The sequence below is a fragment of the Triplophysa rosa genome, linkage group LG11, assembly GCF_024868665.1.
Source record: "Triplophysa rosa linkage group LG11, Trosa_1v2, whole genome shotgun sequence".
NCBI lineage: Eukaryota > Metazoa > Chordata > Actinopteri > Cypriniformes > Nemacheilidae > Triplophysa > Triplophysa rosa.
Genome location: NC_079900.1, coordinates 5911117 through 5933243, shown reverse-complemented (window position 1 = coordinate 5933243; position 22127 = coordinate 5911117). Strand labels below are relative to the sequence as shown.

Here is a 22127-nt window from a genome sequence, read left to right as displayed (position 1 = left end):
CGGTCAGCCTTCTTGCACTGGTCGTCGTACTGTGTGTGCGCGTGTGTGTGTGTTTATGTGTGAGAGTGCGTGCGTGCATGTGTGTCAGTTGACTCCTCCGCGGCGCAGGATCTCTCCACCGCTTCGCGGAAGAACGCGTCTCTGCTGTCCCGCTAAAGATGGATCTGTCCGCGGCAGGGGACCGTGTGTTTGCCGCTGAGGCCATCCTGAAGCGTCGCATCCGCAAGGTCAGCAACTGCACGATTAAACATATTCGTTTCAACTCACTGCGGCCTACAAACGCATTAAACTTCAACCATGCAGCCCGGCTGCAATGCACGAGCTGCATTAGAGCAGCATGCTTTCCCCTTTGCGATCTGCAAAAGTGCTCGAGTAATGCATGGTGCCCTCATTTGCATACATATTCACGGTCCTTTTGAGGGCACTCCTTTGACTCAGTCAAATAAAATATAGATGCTTTAACGCTTTGTTTGGGTTGCAAGTGCTGTTAGCGGGTTAGCTTTTTTGTGTCTGCAAGGAGTGCAAATTTTTGACAAAGGCCGGTGGTTCGACTGACACCCCAAGCGTGCGACGTACGCGTCAAAATAATCACTATGCTCTTGCAGCCAAATGCAGATATGTTGTTTTTATTGCGTTACATTAGGCGATGTTGTGTTTACTTTGCGCGCTTGTGGTATTGCCAGCTTCGTTGATTTACAACGGCAGTGTTGCGTTCTGTTTGCGTCGCGTTACGACGTGTCGCTCGCTTGCATTGCATGTATACGTGTGTAAAACGATACAGATCGTCGTCGCTGGTTCTTTCAATACATTCGGGGATTTTTTGAGGGCTGATAAAAGGAGAGATGCTGATTGTCAAGCCACCAGTATCTCCCACTATAAAGGAAGTTGTTTGTGGAAAGTTGTTTGATTGCACATGGTGTTACTGTATTAATGAATTGCTTAATATTTTGTTACTTTCAAGGGACCATCATTAATGTAAGGCATAACGTTAGTTGACCCAAAGATGTCATTCCAAACCCCTTTTCTCTGACTGTTGTGTTGAACATAATGAGTTTTAGTCTTGTTGAAACTATTTTCATTTAGTACAGCCATCTATAGTGACCATATCTGTCAAGCTGACCATACAGTATTGTTTCACGTGAGGAACAGATTAATTTATCTTCAGTGAATTAAACAGACGCTTTAAAGGGGTTGAATAATAATATGTATTATGCGAATATGTATTATTATTCTTTCACAGTCTGTTCACCACACAAAGCTACTGCAAGACACTTTTGGAACTTGACGGATGCTTTTGTATAGGAAAACGGCTTTTTGAATGTATGCTTGTGTGTTTCACTTAAAAGAATAACTTGAAAGATGAAGGTGTTAAAGTTTTTAAAGAGTTTTTAATTGATAATTGTTAAAAAATAAAATATATTTTATGCTAGAAGTGCTAAAAAATGCTTTGGTCTTATAGGGGCGGATGGAGTACCTGGTGAAATGGAAAGGATGGGCAGTAAAGTGAGTGATAGATGTGCTTTGGCTCATTAAACTATCTATCTATAATAAACCTTTCTAAAAGAAACTGGGCTGCAAATGAACTGTATGATTTTTTTCCTCAGGTATAGCACATGGGAACCCGAGGAAAACATTCTGGATGAACGACTCGTTGCAGCGTTTGAACAAAAGTGAGTTTTATTGTGGTATCCCAGAAACATTTTTTTTTTCTCATTGACAGTAATACACACGTTACGTTTATTTATTTGACTATGCTTGTATGGAATGGAATGAACGTTAGATACTGTTGTGACCGTTGATGCATCTGTGTGAAGTGGAGTCAAAGCAACGTTGTCTCTTTCCTCTTCCATACCCACAGGAAACAGTCACACAGACATCTTAAGCCACATCACATGAAAGTAAATTTTTGTAGTCATGGTTTGTGCTAGGATGAGCGTCATCATGTTGAAACTGGCACAACCACTCATTGTGTGATCAAAAACTCTTCTTTTTATTCAGAGAACGCGAACAAGAGATGTATGGACCAAAAAAGAGGGGCCCAAAACCTAAAACATTGCTTCTGAAGGTATCTCACCAACTGACAGTTTTGTGTGCTTACAGTGTGGATTTCGTTGTTAATTTTGCATTGGATTATCTTAAAATACGTGTTTTGGAAAGATTATGAAATTCAAAATTTTTCTGATGTTGTTTAGTCGAGAGCACAAGCTGTGGAGGGTTTCCCACGAGTCCAGGAGTTTAAGCACAGTCGTCCTCAGCAAACTTCCAAAATTCCTCACCCCTCCGTCGCACCGTCCTACACCCCCAGTGCCCCGTCCAACGCCAAACTGCAGTCAGGTGCCGCCCAGCCCAAACTGAAGAAAGACATTCACCGCTGTCATCGTATGGCCCGTCGACCTCTGCCCCGCCTGGACCCCTCAGCGCAAACAGACGGTCCTTTTTCCTCTCGGCCCACAGTCAGTCCGTTCTCAGAAACGGTCCGTATTCTGAACCGGAAGGTCAAACCCAGAGAGGTGAAGAAAGGGCGGGTCATTCTGAACCTTAAAGTGCTTGACAAGGCTGAAAATGGTACCAGCAGTAGAAGGACACACGTGCAAGGCTCTGTCCAGCCATCCCATTACGGGCGGCAGAAAATTCCATCTCGAAATAGGGTGATTGGGAAAAACAGGCGCTTTGGCGAAGTGTCCTACCGTGGTCTCCAACCCCCCATAAGGAGCTCTGGCTTTCCTGTTTTTGGAAAGCTGTTTAATTCTGATTCGCTTAAAGCAGAGAGCCAGACTCAAAGTGTGGAATGCCGCAACAACGTCCCCAACAATGGCCTGTCTTCATCATCCTCTTCATCCCAAAGTTCAAAGCTTCAGATGTCAGACTTTTCCAAAAGTCAGACTCTCAACGATGAACAGCCTCCTTCAGTCTCAAGCTCAGATGTTTCAGACGGTGAGACACCGTTCCCACCACAAGGCCAATCCCAGCATTCCTCGTTGACACCCAAGCCCACCACAGCAATTGCCCCGGATCCAGCTCGTCACAAACTCACCGCTCAACACCTGAAAAACACCTCGGGTCCATCCGCTCTTCCATCCTCCCCCATGTTCTCCTCTTCGTCCTCTGCCTCATTATCCTCAGAGGACAACGAGCACATACTGGACCTTTCCGTACCTCACGAAATGGACAGGCGAATGCGGCGACGCCATCCCTTTTCTGGTCGCCGGGCCCTCAAGGTCCCTGAGGTGCCCGTGTCGGAAGAGCCGTCGGAAGATGAAGATGAAGATGTGGACTGGCGTCCTGACATGACGTCTCAGTGTGCCAATGTGGTCGTCACAGACATTACAGCCAATCTCTTCACTGTGACGATCAAAGAGTTTTGCCATCCGCCTTCCGCTACCTCTCCACCCTGTTACCCTAAAAATGCGGAAGCTCAACAAAACACACAACAGCCAAAGCACCATCCCAACAAAACATGAATGGAGACACCACAGAGATGACATTCTTTAATCTTCAAAAGGAATATGTGGAGATTTGTCAATTTGTAGTTGCATACGTGTTATAGTTACAGGCACATTTATCCAAAGTAACTTACAGCGCATTCAAGGTATACCTTTTATCAATTTTTTAATGTGTTTCCCGGGAATTGAAGCTACGACATTGACAACAATCAGTACAAGTCTGGTGCACATAAGATTTAAGATATGTGGCCAAGCCGTCTGATTTCAACACTGTGCCATGACTAATATCACCACAATTGAATGAATGTGTGTTTTGCTATACTTTCCTAAACACGAATTCACCGATTGTTTTTTTCTAATGTGCCAGGTGACTTGTGTATGGTGTATATTCTGTTTGCCGTTTTTGATCTCCGAACAGAGTTCTCGATTCATACCAGTTTCAGTTAACCAGTATAATCTCTGTAGATTTAACACGATCTTCAGGGTGCAAATTGAACACGGTTTTACTAGTTGTCAGCCATTTGTCAGTATAATAAAGTAGTATTTCATAAGTATTGTACAAGGTGTCTTACCCACCAATGTCCTTACTTAAAATGTACACGAGTGCTGCAGGGTTGATGTAATTTTGTATGCAAAACCTTGGAAGCGAGTTAGCATTTAAAGGGACAGTTCACCCAAAAATAAAAATTCTGTCATTTACTCACCCTCGAGTTGTTCCAAATATGTATACATTTCTTGGTTCTGCTGAATGCTTGTAACCAAACAGTTAGCCACCTTTGAAAAATTATAATGGAGCCCCTCAGAACTGTTTGCTGTTTTTCGTACATTCTTCAAAATATATTTTGTGTTCAACAGAATAAAGATTTTTAAGTAGATAAGTAGATTTTTTTCCAACTACGGTAGTCAATGGTGGTCAAGAACTGTTTGGTTACAAGCATTCTTCCAAATATCTTTCCCTGTGTTCATCAGAACAAAGAAATTAATACAGATTTGGAACAACTCGATGGTGAATAAAGACAAAATTTTCATTTTTGGGTGAACTGTCCCTTAAAGCACTTCCGATTACATCACCAATGGGTTTTAGAATGATTTTTTGGTCAAATGCCTGAAATAAGGTCTGCGATTAACAAAGTTGAAATATTTTCACTGTTTATTCTACGATATAAAACACACCAGTAATAGCATGCTGTAATGTGTCTGAAAAACGATGGTTGCGAAATGCGACTACAGACATTGTCGAGGACGTTAAATCTCACCATGCACAAAAATCTCACAAATAATGCAACATGGGCACAAATCTCTAAAAAAAAATGGATGGGGATACATTTTTTATCAAATGTAAGACTTGTCGGAGGTTTGGTGACGTTGACGTCGAGTGACTGTAGTGTTGTCTGTTTAAAGCCTCATGTTAGCTTTTACTTCTGGCGATTGTATTTAAGATTCGAAATGAATAAATGTTGTGTTCATTTGTAAAGATTATCCTGACGAACAAAACGTGTATAAACAGTTGTCAATCATACAGCTAATTTTTTTTTGCAATCAAAAGTCATTTGGAATCAAAAGTCATTTGGAAAAATCCATAGGCTTTTGGTCGAGGGAACCAGAGCGGCGCTAACGTCTGAGTTAGCCTACAAAAATTCGTCATCCCTGCGGCACAGCTTTCAATAGAAATCTAAGCCAGTACCTTTGTGCATTGTGTAGACGCTTTTATCGAAAGCGACTTACAGTGCATTAAACATGTAAAGTTATCAGTATGTGTGTGCCATAGCATTGCTAGTGCTATGCTCAACAAATTGAGCTACAGAAAGTAAGCTATGAGCTTTTGTCTCATGCACAAATTCCTAGCTTTTATTTACCCACTTAAGTATTTATATTGATTTGCTTGTTTTTTATGGTCACGACTGGTGTATTCCTTTTTAAAGACAGCTTTGGTTAGATGAAGCTTATATGATTCTCAATGAAGTGCTTTACAGTGACCTTACTTTGCTCTGTGTGCTTAAACTCAAATCTACAAAATGCTTTGCGTTTAAACGAAGTCAGTGAGGTCAGCTGTCCTGTTCCCAGCTTAAGCGCCCTTCATTCTATTACTTGGTCATCTGGGAATGGCTTATCATTCTGCTATCTCTTTATCAACGGCGATAGATAAATTGCAGCTGGGAGTTTAGAGTCCGAAACGGAATCTTTGCCTAGCTTGTCACAGAGCCTTTAGGGAAAAGCAAGGGTTTGATCTAGTTCTTATGTGGTTGTATATAGACTTTAATGAAATGTGAAGTTGAAACCCCATGGACTGGGTCTTGATGCGAGCCAGGGTCTGTTTTTCAATAAGAAAAGTCACAGGCCAGGCACACTAGCTTGATGAAACGGACAGTGATGTCATTTATATGGAAACTTTGACTGTGGCCAAACACAGCGTGCTCGTGACGCTCATAGAGCAGTTACTTCCCATACATTCTTAAAGGTGCCTTGTGCTACAAGTCCAACAAGCCTTTATAAAACTTATCTTAAACTTGACTTGAAAACAAGTTAAGTGCTCTGTATTTCCTTCCTTATCATGGTGTTGCTATTGTCATTCTTCTGGATTGTTGATTGGATTTTATTTGACAAATTGTGCTTTTTCAGACCGTCATTGTATATTCTGCGAAACCGTTTTTCATCCCATTTTTTTTTGTTTTTCACCTTGCAGTCTGGCTCATTTGTTTTATTTATGGTGTCCTGTCCTGTCCTCTTCAACCTTTTGCTCCGAGTTAACAGTGTTGCTCTTAAATCCTTGATATTTACAGCAAATGCTCAAGCCTTCTGGCATCTCCTGTAATCCCACTTAACACTCCAAGACTCGTGCAAAGAGAGTGGGTGAAAGTCAAGATTTCCTCCCAGAACCCCCATCAGGAGTGCAGGGAATCATTCTGTTTATCCCACCGAATCCCAACTCGTTATTCCTCCACATCTGCACGTAATTTGGCTCAGACCTCCGTGATGTGAACGCTTTGAGGTCAAGTTTTCTCGTGGGCCTGTACAGAAATTGAAATTTGTTGTAATGGGGTTGTTTCTTTAGTAAGTGGGTGGTTTGTTTTTTTCTTTCAATTGTGAGGAGTTATACATTTCTCAGCACTTAGAATGCATGTTGTCTTATTTAAAAACATTTAAAAAAGTAATGCACTTGTGCCTTTGTGCAAAGGAATAGTGTTTGAATATGTAAATATTTTCAGATGGATTATTCTTTGGCTTGTGTGACCAGATCTTGGAGGCATAGATCATAAATGCACCAACGGTTTTGAGACTGTCCACTTCATTGTGTTTTTACTTTAGTAGTGAGAAACAGAGACATACATTCTTCCTCTGTAAAGGTGGCTCAATTTAAATTCCACCTCATCTTTTTAATACCAATATTATTGTATTTTTCTGTTCCTTTTATTTGATTTGTGTCAGTGTCCTCTAATACAAATTGTTCAGTCTGTTGTTGTAAATATAATTTTACATACTTAAAAAAAAATAGCTGGCCTTATCAGAATTATAATTATTTTTGTTGCTTTGATTATGTATTGTGTACAGATTTGTAACTGACAAAGTGTTAAAATCACAGGAATTTTTGTAATGTCTTGAAGTAGTGTCTAGCCAAGCTGGCTGGTTTTGTTTTAATAAAGGAATTGCGTTTGTGATTTTTGCAAATACTGTTTTCTTGTGCAATTTATTATGTGTAATCCATGATGCACATATTGAGCCGTAATTTTGTTTTGTTTTTTCAACTGTTTTGTTTTTTTTTTAGTGTATGAAACATCTTTGATATTCATTAAAGCCTCGGTATTCACTCAGGATGCTAAACAATATGCTATTATAATAACCAAAGGCAAGTGTTGATTAGGTGAGACTGCACTTTAGTTCAAGTTTGTTGAGTACAGCTACAAACAAAACCGTCTTTGTCCACTAGAGGGCGTAACAAACACTTGACAAGATGATAAAACCAAAGGTATGAGAAGGTAAGGTTTACTTTTCATTGCCATTTTAAGCTGTTGTGCAAATAATTGTTTGGTGCGTCAGTTAAGTCTTAACGTGAGCGTAGAGCATAAAAGTTATTTTTTAAATAATATACTACATATAGGCCTACATGGCAAGCCAAACAATGGGTCTCATTCATGAAACGCGAGCAGAAATTGTTTTTGTGTAAATCGTTCGTAATGTCATTCTAACGTAAATTTTCGGTTTCATGAAAATGTTCGTATTTTCAACCTGTTAGTTGGTACGAAAGAAATGTAACGTTACACCTGCTCCATACCACGTGTAAATGGTGCGTAAAACCGCACGCAACGTTCTGTATTCTTTTAGACAAACCGATGACACTGCATTTTGATGCGTATCATAATGATATTTCACAAGTTCTTTTGCCCTGTCTTTTATTATTTTTACTTTTTAAATTTGGATAAAACGCAGAGCTCGTCACTGTCCTTTTGTTACACAGCCGTCCAATCACAGTGTAGAAGAGGCAGGACAAACACTACGTTGACCATCCATCAGTGTTGGGTGTAACTAGTTACTAAGTAATTAGTTAGGCTACTGTAATTTAATTACTTTTCCATTGAAAAATGAAAGTAAGGGATTACTCTTATTTTTTTCTGTAATTTAATTACAGTTACTTCTGATGTAATTTAACTAAATACTGTGTAATATATTCAATAGTGGAAATGACATCAAAATTATAAGTCTAATTTTAAAATGTATGCTTTAATGTATCCTTCTCACATTTCTAAACTTTGATCAGTTAATAAGAATTATTTATGTAGTTATTTGTTATTTATTTGAATGAATGTTAATTAAATTAGTCGTTTCATGTCTTGAATAATTTCTAATCAAGGTTGATGTAGGATATAGAAAGTAATTAGTAATAAGTAGTACTGTCAAAAGATTAATCGCGATTAATCACATCCAGAATAAAAGTTTGTGTTTACATAATATTTATCTGTTTACTGTGCATAATAATTTTGTATTTATTAAGACATACACATCCATGCATATATTTAAGAAAAATCTAAATATTAATAAACATTTATATATAATTTCAATTATTGGTAAATATAAATAAATACATGTAAATATTTCCTAAATATGTATACTTGTGTATGTGTTTGTATTTATAAATACAAAATTAATATGCACAGTACATAGACATATATTATGTAAACACAAACTTTTATTCTGGATGCGATTAATCGCGAATAATCTTTTGACAGCCCTAGTAATAAGTAATTAAATACTTTTTGGAGAGAGTAATTTGTACAGTAATCTAATTACACTATTGAATATGTAATTAGTAACTAGTAATGAATTACTTTTTCAGAGTAACTTACCCAACACTGCCAACCATCATACACAACAATGGAGAAGTTAATATTATTACTGCATTTTCGTATTCAGTATTATTCTTCAAAATAAGATACTAGTAACAAGTAGGATAACTGTTGCGGATATTTCAAATCACAGCAACCAACGTATTTTCGGAATTACGCGCAGTGCCTCCAAAGCGTTCTCAAGCGACACCATCAGGTATTATTATTTTAGCTGGCTAAAAACACTTCGGTGGACACAGTTTAATTGATTAATTTATTGGTAAGTATAGCATATAGTATCTTATGCATTTATGCAATATAATGTAGCCACGCCAGAGAATGAAGTCCAGAGGATTTCAGCATTCCTAGATGCGTGATTTGCGTAGCTGTAATTAATAGGCGGGGATTATGCTAATTGTGACTGTTTACGAACGATTGGAATTCATTAACATACACATATTTCACTATGAGATCTGACGTTTACGAAGTATTTGTCAATCCGCAGGAAAGTTTTCGGGAAGGTCTGTTTTACGCGCAAATTACTCGGAATTTACACATATATTTACGAATGTTTCGTGAATGAGGCCCATTGTACGGGACAAGTCCATGTAAAGCTTTATATTTTAAAATCTTTTTTTTAAGGTTACACATCTAACTGTATTTATTTGCTAAAAAGCAATCGTTAAAAGTAATCAGATGCAACTCACTGCAAAGCAGTGAGATAAATAGCAGATATAGAGGATCAACTTAATATTGCTATTCTATTCTCACCGTCAGATATGCTTCACAGGTTGTCATTTATTCTAGGTTGCTGGCATGTTAGTGTACATCCTCTCTGATGGGAAACATCCTTTTGATCTAAATAAGTCCAAGGATAGAGAGACTAACATTAGAGAAGGGAATTACTCTCTTGATGATGCCCTTGATATAGTAGCACAAGATCTCATAAAGAGAATGATCAACAGAGACCCGGCACAGAGACCCACCATTGATGAGGCCCTATACAGCATCCTTACTTCTGGGATGACGACAGGTAAACGAATGAATAATATTTCACAAATTGAATCCATGTTTTACTCATTTGTTTAGTTGGTTTCATGGAATGGAATATTTGAGAAAATATAGGAATAAAATGTGTTTTCACAGTTCTTTAAACGGTCACATACACTGCTTGATCTCTTCATATGTTTCTTTCCTGTTCTGTTCATGGCTTCTTTCTCAGACAAAAGCAACTCTTTGGCTTTTCCTCTTGTTTCTTGACTTTGGGCTCTTTATCTTGGCATCTGTCTTGAGCTGTGAGTCTGACAACTTCACCCAAAAAATACATTTCTGTTAACATTTTCTTAAAGCCATACCTTAACTTATTTAAACAAATAGACAACAAATTACTGTAAATTCTCAACTCATACGGTGTCTGTGGTCTGTCACAAGACAATGAGGTGTGACTTCAAGTGTCATTCTAAGGCCATTTCTAAGTGTAATAACAGTGTATAAGATCGTAATTGAAATTACTTACTCATATACTTACGAATGTTTCTTTTGAAAAAAGTTTTCTTTGAAAAAATGGGTTTGCAAGGCCAGCTTACATGCAGTATGTGACCTTCATGAAAGGTTCATGGTGTTGTGTAACCAAAAGATGCTATTGAAGAAAAAGATATGTGTGATCCAGCTGTCCTCTGAGGGTTTTTAAATGTGATTTATATTACATGAATATGTTGTATATGAACTCACACCTTGCATAGCACATTATACATAAATTCATGTTGCCTCGTAACTGCAAACTGCATAGTCTATACACAGCAAAATCCAGAGTGATAAAAAATGTCAAATTAACACTCCTAGGCCCGGTTTCACAGACACGGCTTATCTTAAACCAGGACTATGCCTTAGTTGAATTAAGATATTTATGTCGCTTTTATAAAAATGCCTTAGAAGAATATACGGGTGTGCATCTTGAGACAAAACAATGTCACTGAAACATTTCTGGGCAAGTTATATTAAGTTAAAACAGGTCACACATTCATTTTAGTCTGGGACTGGCCTTAAACCTTGTCTGTGAAACCAGGCCCTAGTGTATATACAATCCACACTATCCAAGTGTGGATTATATATTCACTGTGAGAGTTAATTTGACCTTTTTTAACACTGGCGATTTTGCTGTGTACTGTATTACCTGATGAATTGTTTTTTGTCTTTATCATTAAAAACAGCATTGTCTTTAATGTTGCCATTTTTAAAGCCAAACAAATGTTATGTTGTACTTAGAAAGGCCTGTGGTAAAATGACGGAGGAATAGTTTATACATTTCTTCCACTGTCATTGCTTTCTTCTGTTGATCACAAAAGGAGTTATTTATAGCAAAATGCCCAAGCTATTTTAACACACAATGTGGATTTGGACCACAGCTGTTAAGTAAGATTTTCAAGGTAATGTGTGTTCCTCACACAGCTTCGTTGACTTCAGAGGACTTGGAATATACTGCATGAGTGATATGACTATTACAATGCTTTATGTTTGTTTTTTAGTTCTTTCTGGAGCTTGGCATCCCCATTTACGGTGAATTATCCTTGTCATTTTCTAAATAATTGTATTTTATATACAACCTCTCTGTTGTTATAAGAGCAGCACTCTTATTTTACCCCATATTCTGTTCTTGTTAGCTAGCACAATGTCAGTTTCAGAGTGACACATTCCATTCTTAGACTGTCCCACTTCACCTTTTAATGAAATCAGAAATTGTTTTTCCGCCTCCGTGCGGCTCCCTGCTTGGCACATGCTCACCTTCTCTTAACTCTGCTGTTTATTGCACACATTTGTCAAAGACAGCAGCTGGCAACCACAAGCTCCATTGAACACATCAAATTGAACCCTGAACATAAGGCGGTACTTGAGGCCAATAAATCTCAAGAAGCAAATGTTAATTAGTCAGCCTGCTGAGAACCTGTAGAATTCACAAATACTGTTGGATGCTTGTGACTGATGTGAGCTGGAAAAGTGTGGGGAAAGAGATGGTTGTGTAAATAGCTTTATTTGTGAATTGTGATGATAGGCGGAGAGGTTGAACCGGGGTTGACAGTCATTGCTGGTTATGTAACTTAATGGTAGCAGCAATCAATTCATGCAAACATTACAACTTTAATATCAGATATCTCCAGAATCATTGGATGGGCATGCTGTTATTATGTTTTACAATATTCATATATGGGGGATGTATAAACCTCTCATTTTAGATGGACAAAAAAATCTTGAATTTGAACTCTCTGGTAACCCAATTCATAGTCCTAGATGAAGACAGAAGACAACTGACAACAGTGATTTTTGAAGATTATGTGTTATTCTTATGCCTTCAGTATTAATCTCTTATGCTCGTTCTTACGCATGATGTATGATAAGTGAATGTGGCGGTGGATTACACTTCACATGGTGACCCGGTGGACCTGCTGAGATATGATGAGGTCATGCATTTCCGGGACACTAATCCCTTCTGTACTGGGTGATTTCACGCTTCACTGAGAACCGTGTGGGATCACAAGGTTTTTCCACTTTCCTGCCCTGGCTTCTCGGAACACAAATGACGACAGGAAAAAACTGCACAAGGTGTTGCTCGAATATATATATTTTTTTCGTTATATCAGAAGCATTATGAGAAAGTGTGCTTTATACTTTAAATTGATCAATTTCATTTTGCAAGCCATGCATAAAAAATCCTTTTTTCTTTTCCATATTTAATTCTGCACAAGCCAACTTCATTCCAACGTTGTTTTAGAGATTTTGTTATTTATTCATTTATTTTTTACTATAAAAATTTACATCAGTGCTATTCATTTAACATTTGCATTTGACTTGTTGGAGTTCATTTGCTGATTGGATTGTGATTGGTTTGTTCTTTCGTAAATCTGTTAAAGCCCACCCCGCCTAAATGTTTTGTGGCTCCGCTTGCAGAGAACCAACTCGTAAATTCTACCATACCACTAGTTTAACCCTCCTTTCAAGCAATAGTTCATTATGTAAATGCGAATGCTTAAGCTTACCTGTGGCTCAGTGGTTAGAGCATGGCATTACAGCAACGCCAAGGACATGGGTTCGGTCCCAGGCGATTGCACGTAGTCAAAAATAAATGTATAGTACAATGCAATGCAATGTAAGTCGCTTTGGATATAAGCGTCTGCCAAATGCGTAAATGTACTGTAAGTGTTAAGCTATTATTGTGAGAAAGTCGGCTTTAAATCGTGTGAATACTGGACGCGTATAGTTTGGAATGTCTGGCTGGCTAAACGCATCCCTACTGTAAACTCATAATCTCTATGGGTGCTTCTCAGACTACTGTATATGAAATCTAGCTCACACTGGTCTAACGTGAGGCTATTCTGCACCTCCACGCATGTGTAAGCCCACCCCGATCGTAAAGCGCTACCCCCGCCTCTCGTCCCCAAGGTACTACCGAGAGATGCGTCCAGCCGGTGAACACCTAATCGGCATCAAATCTGTGGGCACATTATAAAGGAAAAGCAGTTATCATCGATCAGTTGGTTTGAGACGGTTGATGAGATCTTGTCGAGGGCTGAAGAATTTGTTGTCCCTACTGTGTTTTTGTTGTTCTCAAGGACTAAATCTCACCGTTCTCTTTGTTTTTTTATTATTACCGTTGTTTTCACCGCCACCCTGAAGTTCATCGTCGTCATCTTGGCCGCCGGAATGGTGGCGTTTATCGGAGCGGTTATCTGCATCATCGCCGCGGTCCACGGCGGATCTCCGCCGGCTTCAGCATCCGCAGCACAGTCCCTGGCCGACAACCAGTCACTGTCTCAGGACCGAACCGGGAAGATGTTTTCGTCAGGCTCGGTAGCCCGGGCAGGACCGCTTGACGCTCTCCATGGTACTGATGCGAGCAGCAGGCAGAGAGGGGGACCCGAGGCGCCCTCCTTCTACGGCGTAACCGGAGTAGTGACCGGAGGCAGCGAACAGCAGGTCACCTACAGCAGACTTATCTGCACCCCTGTGCCCGCCGGTGAGTGCAACCCCAAAAACTTTCAGCAACAAGCGGACGACCCATCTTTATATGCTGGAGAGGATTGGGGGTATCTCCGCACCACAGCCGAGGAGCTCCGGCAGACGGTTCTTCAGCAGAAAGACGAGATCTTGACGGATCAAAGGACAATACGGGAGCTAACGGGAAAGCTTTCGGAATGCGAGAGTGGGCTGAAAGGGCGAAAGGTCCCGGGACGTCGGGATACCCCAAGAGAGCAGAAGGACCAGCTCATGATGCAGGACGATGCGGGACCCTCGATGCGCACGGCTCATGCAGTTGAGGAGCTGGCGCATGCCATAACTCAAATAAAAGACCGCATTGAGAAACTCGAGGTTTGGAACCATTTCTCACGTTTGTCTGTGATTTAAAAAAGTGCGCAAGTACTGTCATACCTGTTGATAAAGATGTTTTCATCCAGTTTACATGACAAAGTAGGCTACCAGTTGCTTGCTAAGGAGTGTGCACTCTGCTGAATAACCCAAACAAATTCTAATGGCTTCCATTGCAATTGAACCTTCACTGTTCACCATCAAAACAACGATTTAAATACAGCCTATTTGTGTTGTGTAGTGTGTTTTATTCCAGTAGGATTTCATGTTTTTCTGTTGGTTCAGATCCGTCAGACAACATCCCAACAATAGAATCCATCACATTACCAAAGAGATTACAGTTCCCCTTATAACCATTAAATCTATTAGGATCTCTATGACGGTTCAATTGTTTTGAGAAGGGCGCCTTTTTTGCGATTAAAGGGGTGTGCCGAGGAGCATAACGCGTACAAAATTGTTTTGTCTGGCTTTATGGCAATATCAAAAATAGGTTATAGCACCGAAAATCATTTAAGGGTCACGTAATTGTTTCTCAAGTACAAAAGCAAAACATTTTTGTTGCCTTATCTTACAATTAATTTGCGTCATGCAGTCAAAGCATAACCAAAATAGACTTATATTTGCGGCTGTTAGGTGCTGCAGTGACCGTGTGCCCATAAAGTTAATATGAAGCACGCGTTTACGTTTCTGCTCACGTACGATGTTCCCTATGGCGTGATTTATCGCTGCGCGCTATAGACGCGCGTCCCTGATTGAGCTGCGATTGAAATACAAGCGAAGTGCGCCGTTTTCCTGTTTTACGATCTGATAGGAGGAACAAATTACATCCTCATCAGGACATTCTCTCTGGCTCATCTTGATGCTGTAGCTACCCTGAATCAGTTTAACGAAAAATTAAGTCTCAATCTAAAGAGAGAGGGAGATGCAGCACTTCATTTGCTCATATGGCATCTTATATATAAAGAAAGGGAAATGTTAAATATTTGGAGTGGGTGTTTGAAAGGAAGGATAGGCTATACGTGGCATGTGCCAATAATCTGTGATCACAGCATGCATGACAGGGAAGAAATGAGAAACGTGGCAGGGTACACTAAAAGCATATTATGGACTCCTGTGGCTGTGAATGGCAGCTTTACAGACTGGCTGGTGGACTTCCAGCCATAGACTGTTTTTAACTCATTCCTGTAAAATCTCATGATGTTAAACAACCCATCACCCTCTTGCGCCCAACCGCCCGCCCCCAAAAACAAGAGAAAATTCGGTCACCCAAAGCATGCATCAATCAATGACAAGCAATATGATAGCTTCTTTGTGCACCGTGACCTTAATAAGCTATTTTTACCTGATCTAACCAATAATAAATCGTGTAACATTTTTCTTGTATTTTAGCTTTTAGTTACACAGTAGGGATGGAATTATCTTCATATATAAAAGCCTGACTTCTGCTACATTATGAGGACATTTCAAAACAGAGAGAAAATATAATTAATAATAATACAAACAATAAAGTCAATGGAAAGTCTTTGTAATAATAGAAGTGAAAATCTATTCTTTACATTATCAAACAACCCAACTGCATCAACGTAATATATCGTAGAAAATGATGTTATTAAAAGGTAGAATGTCATACCATATTTACAAGTAAATAACACAAAAATTATTGTTTTTTACAGTCTGAAACGACAGCACCAGGGTTCAATCACACAAGCTCACAGAAAGCCTCAGGTGCTGCTCTCAAGTCTTCCCGGGCTCGAACGACAAACACACAGAGACGACTGGAAGATCTGGAAGGAGAGCTGAAGAGAAAGATCAAACAGCTTGAGGAAGAGAGGAAAGCTCTGCGCAAGGAGACACAAAAACACCAGGAGCACATCGACTATGGACTGGATACTGTACAGCAGCGAATAAGCAGCTTGGAGAAAGGTGAGTGAGGGGCCTGAAAAATGGTTCTTAACCAAATTATTTAGAGTTATAAACAGACTTTTAGAGCTTGGAAAACAGTGAAAGGATTTGAGAGTTGAGGGGGAGGATATATTCCCAGTTATTAGGCCCTTGGGAAATTACAGTGTTCCCGAAAGAGAAGTAAAACTATTGATTGAAAACAGATTAAAAAGGATAGTTCACCCAAAAATAAAATTCTTTCATCATTTACTCACTGAACACAAAAGTAGATATTTTGAAGAATGTTGGTAACGGAACAACCCATTGACTTCTATTGTATGAACATAAAACCACTAAGGCATTTTTCAAAATATCTTCTTTTGTGTTTCACAGAAGAAAGAGTCACACACAGATTTTGATAGACATAAGGGTGAATAAATGATGACAGAATTTCTTTTTTAGGTGAACTATTACATTAAGCTGTATGAGCATCAGTCAGTAATGCTGTAAGGTAGAAATAATAAACTTTACTCAGATCAGGTGAAAACCTCATAACTCTGAAAATGTTTTGCAATACAGTTGCTCTGTGGTGTGGAGGTATCATACACTATTGTCTGTTGTGTGTGAAATCCGTTGTCGTCTTTTTTCCATCTTTCTGTTCACAGGTCTTTTAGACAACACATTTCCGGAAGGCTACCGGCTCTCGTTCCCTGTACGGGGCAGCTCCATGTATGCTGTGTTTAAGCGGGAAGTTCCCGCCCTGCACGCTCTGACTGTCTGCCTGTGGCTCAAACCTGCCAAGAGCATCATGGGAACAGCGTTTTCATATGCTGTTTGGGATCAGAGTCATGAGCTTGTGCTTCAGCAGCTAGTTCATGGCCCCATCGAGTTCATCATTAATAATGAGGTAAAATATCATAGAATGGAACACAGCAAGACGCAATGTGAACCCTTCATCAAGTGATTGAAATAATAATATTCTGCTTCAGTGAAATGTGATCCGATTACATTCTTCACCAATGCTTTTAAGAGTCTTTTTGTAAAACGATGAACAGACGCTTTTAGTTTGACCTTTGACAGTGTCTGTACAGTACTATGTATGTTCGCCTGTAAAAGTGATTAGTAAAATAATCTTGTACAATCTGAACACGAGAGTTCACAAGCAGCTTTAAAAAGAACATTTGAGCATAAAATCCAGTTCTAGTTTTCATTTGTAATTTAGAGCCTTTTGTCCTCCATCTTGTAGGTGGCGCTGTTGCCTCTTAACCTAACGGTAGGCAGATGGCAGCATATGTGCGTGAGTTGGAACCGGAGGGCCGGAGTGTGGCACGCCTACATAGGGGGCAAACTAAAGAGCGAAGGGAGTGATCTGGCAACCCGCCACACCATCCGTCCAGGAGGAACTCTCATACTTGGCCAAGAACAAGTACGTAAGATGCTTGTATCAGGTTGCCAGATTTAAAGGGTGCCTTTAAAAAGGCCTATTCATTCACACAGCATGTAAATCCCCATTCCCACATAGCACTTTCTCCATTTTTTTACTTATTCATCTCTCGTAAAGCATACCTTACTTATCTCTGCCTTAGACCCGTTTCAGCTTATGTTGTGAAGTCTATGTTGTGTTCTGCATCTGAGGTTTTCATTAGGAATGTATTTTCAATCATGACCACCAACTGACTGCCTGTGGTTCATACTGTCTGTCGGTTAAGCTGCTTACAGTGGTGATGTGAGGGCTTTTCTTAAACTATAGACACGTTTTCCCATGTGGACTGTAAACGTTGACACCCTCACTAGTTTAATTTGATTGGCTAACAATATCTGCTCTATAGTGTGCGTTTCGTAAATACGTAATCCCCTTTGGCAAAGAAGCGAAAACGTGACTACATCTGAGTTCTGTGTCAGCCACCGTAGTGTTTCGAAAGGGAGCGGTGGAGTGAGCCATTGGTTGCAATTTGCAACCTCACCACTAGATGCCGCTAAATATCATACACTGGACCTTTAAGTTGTGGTTAAAAATGGTCATATTCACCCAATAAACATTGAACTGTTTTTTGTTTATCACCATTATATTTAAAAAATATATATATTTTATGCAGTATTTTAATTTTTTATTTTAAGATTATTTGTCTGGATAAAATAATAAAATCCAAACATAAAAACGCATTTAAACCGTAGCAAAGTAAAAGATGAAGGCATAATAAACCATTTCAAGACATAAAAGTTGCTGTTGTAGGAGAACCGTGTCTCCTTAAAAATTTCATGTAGCAAACGCGTTTTCTGAGAAATCTCTTGATGGGATTTCTTACAGAAGGTACAAAGAAAAACTTTCAGTGAATAATGAGCAAATCTTAAAAGATTCATGCAGACAACACAAAGATGTTATTTGTTTATTTTGCTGTTGTCTGGGATAAGAGTTGCTCTAGTTTCCAGTCGGAGTCTGACTACTGTTTCCTGTTATCTTGCAGGGCTCCATAGGTGGTCTTCGTTTCGAGGTGTCCCGGGCTCTGGTGGGGGAACTGTCTCAGTTTAATGTCTGGGATCGCCCACTTTCACACATGGAGCTCTCTGCTCTCGCCCAGTGCGGCACAGGCATGCTGGGTAATGTAATTCCCTGGACCAGCCGGGCGGTAGAGGTTTTTGGAGGGGTCACCAAGCGATCGGCCGAACATTGCGACCATCGGACAGGCACGAGGCAGCGACTGGCATCTTAAGGGGTCATATTAGGATCAGAAAAAGAAAGACAGAAGGTTTAGAGAGGTAGAGATCTGTAAGCGAGGACAAACCCATGCCGACATTAAACATGTATGAAGACGTCATTAAGACAATGTTTGGAACGCGTTTTGAAGATGGTACAGTAGAGTATTTCATTTGTTTCATTTTTTATGTTTTCTTCAGAAAATTATTGACATTATTAAGGGTTATGCTTAGATGAAGTGTGAAAAACATCCATTTAATAAACATAAGGTGGGAACCAGGCTCAGACGAAGCTTCATGATGAATGAAATGTTTTTTTTCCACAGTTCAAAGCAAACATTTTATTCTTTATACCCTGTATTTGATTGTTTGCTTTGAAGGAAAAACACAAACAGCGGGGATTCATCTCACTCTATTTGTTATCAGTCGGCCATTTTTGTACTGGGTTGTTTTTGTATGTTTGATCTTTTATCCAAGGTTTTTTTGTAATACTTTGAACCACAGTTTCTATGGTGATCACTATTGGACAGAATCCTATTGGTCAAGCCATTCCTGGTTGAATTGTGCACCATTTAAAAACCTTTCGCATCACATCGGAATCACAGAATTACATTGAATTAGAACGAATAGAAGGGATGAAAGACCAACGCACTAGTAACAGCTGAAAAGACATATGGTCAGATGAACGTTTCAGCAATATTTGAATTAATAACAACTTATACCTTTAAAGCCATGTTTCTGAAACCCTTTACAAACATCATGCAAACTGGTTTCAGTATTCCTGTTAAACATAACCTGCAAATATCTACAGACTTTCTCATGCTGAGAAAGAAGCGCATATATAGATTTATACAACAATCTACTCAGCAAAATTATATTTGTATAATAAGCTAAGAAACATTCCGTATAATGAATGTTTAATATTTACACCATTAAATGTATATACCACTATATATCGGTTAATGTGACTGCTTGTGTGAATTTTACAGTGCGCTATATACTGTGTGTGAATTATACTTATTGCAATGTTTACATGTGTAATATGCGTCAGGCTGAAAATTGCCTGTTTGGTGGCCTTGCCATGTAAAGAATGAGGTCCCAAATTTTGGCCTTTTTTAAAGTATTCCATTGCTTGGTGGAATAACAGAAATCGAGTTAATGATGGCACAAAAAGGACATATACCCACACGTCTGGGAAAAGTGTAAACGTATTACTGACTGTTTTGGGGAGTGTTTCAGCAGATTTGTTTTTTATTCTGATGTGTAGTTTTGTTGTTAGTGCAATGGCTGTTTGTTTACTTTTCAGTGGTCATTTTGTGATGTTTAATTCTTTTGATGTACACGAACAAGTTTCACATCGTATTCATAAAGGACTGTTTACGAAGAAATGTTAATAGATGCTATTTTGTAGGAATGTATTTGTTTTTGAATAGGGATTTGTCTTGACTTAAGAAACTCTTTTTGCCTGGTCATTTGTCTAATCTCTTGCTTTTTTACTCATTTGCACCTTCAATCGTTCTTCTCTTCTTATTTCTTGCATTCTGTCTGCGTTTGTCTGTATTGAATTGGAGAACAAATGTGCAAACATAATTTGACTATTAAAATATATAGCACAATGAATAATCAAATTAAATCTTTCAGTTTTTTGCCTTTGTGTCATTTTTATCCCTAAAGGATTCAGGTTCACTGGCTTGGTGAAATACACAATTATAATTTCATAGGAGGTTTTCATTTTCAAACATGTCCAGCTTGGGAAAATCACATTGTGCTTTCTGTACATCCCATTCATTTCTAGTCTGTTTTTATCTCCGTATGTCCTGTTCTTTGCAGCTCTGCAGTCTGTTATTGAGTAAACGTGTGATTGTTGCAGACAAGAGATCTTCCATCATCCACGCTCCAGTTTACCAAATCAGCTGACCCAGCCCCCCCGAACACTGTATGTCTGCATCCGTCTCTCTCCTGCTGTTTTAGACAAAAATTCCCACATGCTTTAACTTCTCTGTTAAACTCTGTTTCTGGAAAGAAGATCAATCAGTCTTTTTCCAGCAAGACCTTTCTCAAGTTTGCCATATTAACTACTAACTTGACCTATTAACATAGGTTCCAATTTGTAATTTGTTCAGAAAACTGTAATATAGTATCTAGGTTCTCTAAAAGTTATCACTTCTCATTTCTCTCCATTGCATTTTGTCAATGAAGAATAGATTTGTGCTTTGAACAGGGTCACGGTTAGGGGAACACACATACGTTTAAATCCTGAATGTACTATAAATTGATATCTATCAAATATAAGTAAAGGATACATTGAGTTTGACAGTGTTAAGAAATCCTTAAAAAGCCCTTTTCATTATACCAAAATGATATTTATTCAGCTAAGAGATCCTCACCAAATACTTTTAACATGAGTATCGTCGTAACACATCTTCTCCAAGTCTGGGGTGACATCTAAAGTCTACACAACTATGTACCTTCAAAGCATCTCAAGATGCAGACAGTGCAGAAGTAGATAGTAGAGAATAGACCAGAAAAAATAGATTCTCTCAGAGAGACAAGGAAAGATGTGTAAGATGCTCTGGGAACCATGTGTAGGAGGTCTTTTAACCTCAAGTTCATGTTATAAAACATAGCGTCAGCTGTGTTGGAGGTGTGGGGGCTGACAACAGCCTGCTTAATTACATTCGCACGTGGACCGAAACACAATCACAGACATGTGAGCCATTTTCTGGACCTTGTCTAGAGTTAATAAACCTAATCAGATTTGTGTGAATGAATTCTTGTAAACATAAAATGTTCGAATCTTTTCTTATAAATCCCCTCCTGGGATTGATTTTCAGAGGCGTTTTTGTTTCTAACCATGTGGTCTTCACTTACAGAGGATTTTAATGTGACCAATCTTTTATCTTTTTAAGTTATTTGTGTTTAGAGCAGTGCGCACTATATCAACAATACATTCAACAATACAAAAATCTGACAGCTGGCCACTAGTGTCTAAAGAAACACAAAATCAATCATTCTAGGTTTAGACACGCCTGGAATGAAATATAGTGAAATGTTTTTTTTCTGCTCCAAACCTTGGTTTATTGGTCCTGGCTTTTACACAAAGCATTCAAGTCAAGGGACTTTTATTCGGATCTTTTACAATTTACTTGGATTTTTACAATATTGTTTCAAAGCAGCTTTACAGAAAATCATTCTGTATAATACATGTCTAAACCTGTATAAATTAGAAGTTAAAATATACATGTGTGCCTCAGACGGATGTGTGTCAGTTAGGCTACTGGATGGCCCAGATTTCTAATAGTAATTGTCATAATTCCCATTGGGATTACCCCTCCGTCCTCACTTTCTTGGACAATTTATGGGTGAAAAACGTAATGCCATTACAATCTGTAACACCAGCAAATGTTTACAGGCAGATGTGCATAACACACCA

General features: G+C 39.0%; 1 protein-coding gene across 1 annotated transcript; it reads left to right on the top strand.

Moving 5' to 3' along the window:
* Positions 1-33: 33 nt before the first annotated feature.
* Positions 34-20329, top strand: cbx6b (chromobox homolog 6b). Its single transcript, XM_057345459.1, has 11 exons — positions 34-227; positions 1460-1503; positions 1605-1670; positions 1999-2065; positions 2193-3455; positions 9569-9794; positions 13227-14122; positions 15793-16042; positions 16666-16907; positions 17247-17426; positions 18466-20329. The coding sequence occupies exons 1-11, from the start codon at positions 159-161 to the stop codon at positions 18709-18711; spliced, it is 3549 nt and encodes a 1182-aa protein (XP_057201442.1). The 5' UTR covers positions 34-158; the 3' UTR covers positions 18712-20329.
* The last annotated feature ends 1798 nt before the right edge of the window (positions 20330-22127 follow it).